Source organism: Octopus bimaculoides, chromosome 4, assembly GCF_001194135.2.
Source record: "Octopus bimaculoides isolate UCB-OBI-ISO-001 chromosome 4, ASM119413v2, whole genome shotgun sequence".
NCBI lineage: Eukaryota > Metazoa > Mollusca > Cephalopoda > Octopoda > Octopodidae > Octopus > Octopus bimaculoides.
Genome location: NC_068984.1, coordinates 141,791,221 through 141,793,814, shown reverse-complemented (window position 1 = coordinate 141,793,814; position 2,594 = coordinate 141,791,221). Strand labels below are relative to the sequence as shown.

The window sequence follows — 2,594 nt, the reverse complement described above, 5'->3', positions numbered from 1 at the left end:
AAAAAAAAAAAAAAAAAATCATTCAAATTTGGTGTAAAATTTGAAAAGAAAAAAACAAAGCCCTGGTACCCAATTTTCTTGCAGTGTATATTGTAGAACGGCCGGCATATCATAGCAGTAATTAGCCCCAAATGACAGGAGACTGGTTAAAGTCAGCACAACAAATCGAAAAAATTCTAGAAAATAAAATAGAAAAATTTAGTGGCATTTACAGCGAAATTAAGAGAAATTAAATTAACTGATAATTGTATTCAAAATTTAGAATTAAAAACTTGCAACAATAATTCAATTTTTAGAATATTCCAAATTGGATTACTTCGTTAAATTTAGTTTTCAGAAAATATTCAAACGTGGACATCGAGAGGGTTAGGGTTTGGTACAAACAATCGAGAGGTAGATAGTTCGTATTGTATCATCGACACTTCAGTGTGCGCGGGACAATTCACAAATGACCTTTCCCCCAAAACCACACTTCTCTCAAATGTAACTAAGAGATTCTTAAACTACCTGAGCCGTTTCCACTTCAGTTTCTTTACTGGAAACTGTCCCACAAGGACAATCCGCTTCACCGCTCCATGATGTCCCGCACCCTCACAATGCACCCTTTTCCAATCACCCCTACCTGCTACGAAATCCAACCCGGAACTTCCCTATTCACATTTTCAATGCAAATTTCAAACTCCGCACCAACCACGCTGCTTATATTTCACAGATGGGTCGATGTGCAGCAACGTCCTAAATTACAAATTTTCATTGAGAGAATCAGAGGTTCGCAAAATTAGTTATAAATTTTGGCACAAGGCCAGCAATTTTAGATGAGGGGTAAGTGGATTACATCAACAAAGTACTTATTTTACCGATCCCCACCCAAAAGATAAAAGGCTAAGCCAACCTCAAAACGTAAAGCCGGACGAAATGCAGCTAAGCATTTCGCCCGGCGTACTAAGAATTCTACCAGTTCGCCGCCTCTATAATAATAAATAATAATAATAATAAATAATATAATTGTTTCAAAGTTTCGCACAAGGCGGCGAGCTGGCAGAGTCGTTAGCGCGCTGGAGGAAATGCTTAGATATATATAGAGAGAGAGAGGGGTGGAGAGAGGGAGAGGGAGAGGGAGGGAGAGAGAGTTAGCAGTTATAATAACCGACTAAGGGATAAAATATCCGTATATACTATCGGTATCCGTTACCTGTATTATCCCCGGGCATTGGTGTGCAGGCACACCAAGTACATAGAGTGCAGGTAACAGGATAAACAAGAGTTTATCAGGAACCAATGTAAATAATTAGAAAATGGAGAACACCATAGACGTTCTTGTCGCCCTGGTGGTAAATAATTATTTGCACTTAACATATTGCGCTTCTCGACTATTTGTCTAAGCCAGGTTTTTTTTCTCTTTTCCTTTTGTTTATTCTAGATCTGTTGCCTTAATTCGAATTCCCTATGAAGATGAATTTTATTCTCGCATTTATGTATAGACTGCATTTTGGTAATCTGATTAGAAACAACTAAGATTTGTTATGTCATCCTTTGTATTAATAAATAAGCTATAAATATTGTCCAATTGATGTGTTTGTTAACCTATTGTTTCCTCCATTATCTAATTATTTGCACACACACACACATATATATATATATATATATATATATATATATATATATATATATATATATATATATATATAGTGTTTCCCGCCAACACTTAACTGTCGTAGGTGCGTTTATATCCCCCTAACTTAACGGTTCGGCAAAAGAACGCTAGAATAAGGCCCCGACTTAAGTCCTGGAGTCGATTCATTCGACTAAATTTCAAGGCGGAGCCCCAGTATGGCCGCATTTAAATAAGTAAACAGGACTAAACATTTTATCTCCGGTTACAAACCTCCAAATATTGGTTCATTACTTACTTCTGTTCTGTAAAAAGAGTTCTTTCAATGTAATCATCTGGAAAAGGAATCGAAAAAATAAAGAATTAGGCAACCATATTGGATAGAATTGATTCTGACAGGACAAAGTCAAAACGAATTTTACAGTGGCTGTGTGGTAATAGCATGCTTATCAATCACATGGTTCCTGGTTCAGTCCCACAGCGTGGCACCATGGGCAAATGTCTTCTACTTTAGCCTCGGGCCGACCAAAGCCTTATGAGTGGATTTGGTACACGGAAACTGAAAGAAGCCCGTCATACATGAGTGACATACATATATATATACACATATATATATATATATATATATATATACACACACACACAAGGTAAGGAGCACTCCGTCGGTTACGACGTGGGTCCCAGCTGATATGATCAACGAAACATCTTGCTCATGAAATTAACGGGCAAGTGAGTGAGCAATCCACAGACACGTGTACCCCTAACGTAGTTCTCAGGGAGACACAGCGTGACAAGGCCGGCCCTTTGAAATACAGGTACTACTCATTTTTGGCAGCTGAGTGGACTGGAGCACCGTGAAATAAAGTGTCTTGCTCAAGGACACAACGCGTCGCCGGGAATCGAACTCACGACTTTACGATCGCGAGTGGACTGCCCTAACCACTAAGCCACGCACCTTCATGTATGTATATATACGTGTGTG

At 38.6% G+C, this 2,594-nt stretch overlaps 1 protein-coding gene across 1 annotated transcript in view; it reads right to left on the bottom strand.

Annotated features, from left to right (window-relative positions):
• The window catches only part of LOC106872025 (major facilitator superfamily domain-containing protein 1), a 30,529-nt gene that overhangs the window by 17,509 nt on the left and 10,426 nt on the right, over positions 1-2,594 (bottom strand). The window contains exons 2-3 of the mRNA XM_014918850.2: positions 1,911-1,947; positions 70-176 (exon numbers count right to left, since the gene is read on the bottom strand). Coding sequence (XP_014774336.1) covers positions 70-176; positions 1,911-1,947 — 144 coding nt within the window. The remainder of the gene's footprint in view (positions 1-69; positions 177-1,910; positions 1,948-2,594) is intronic.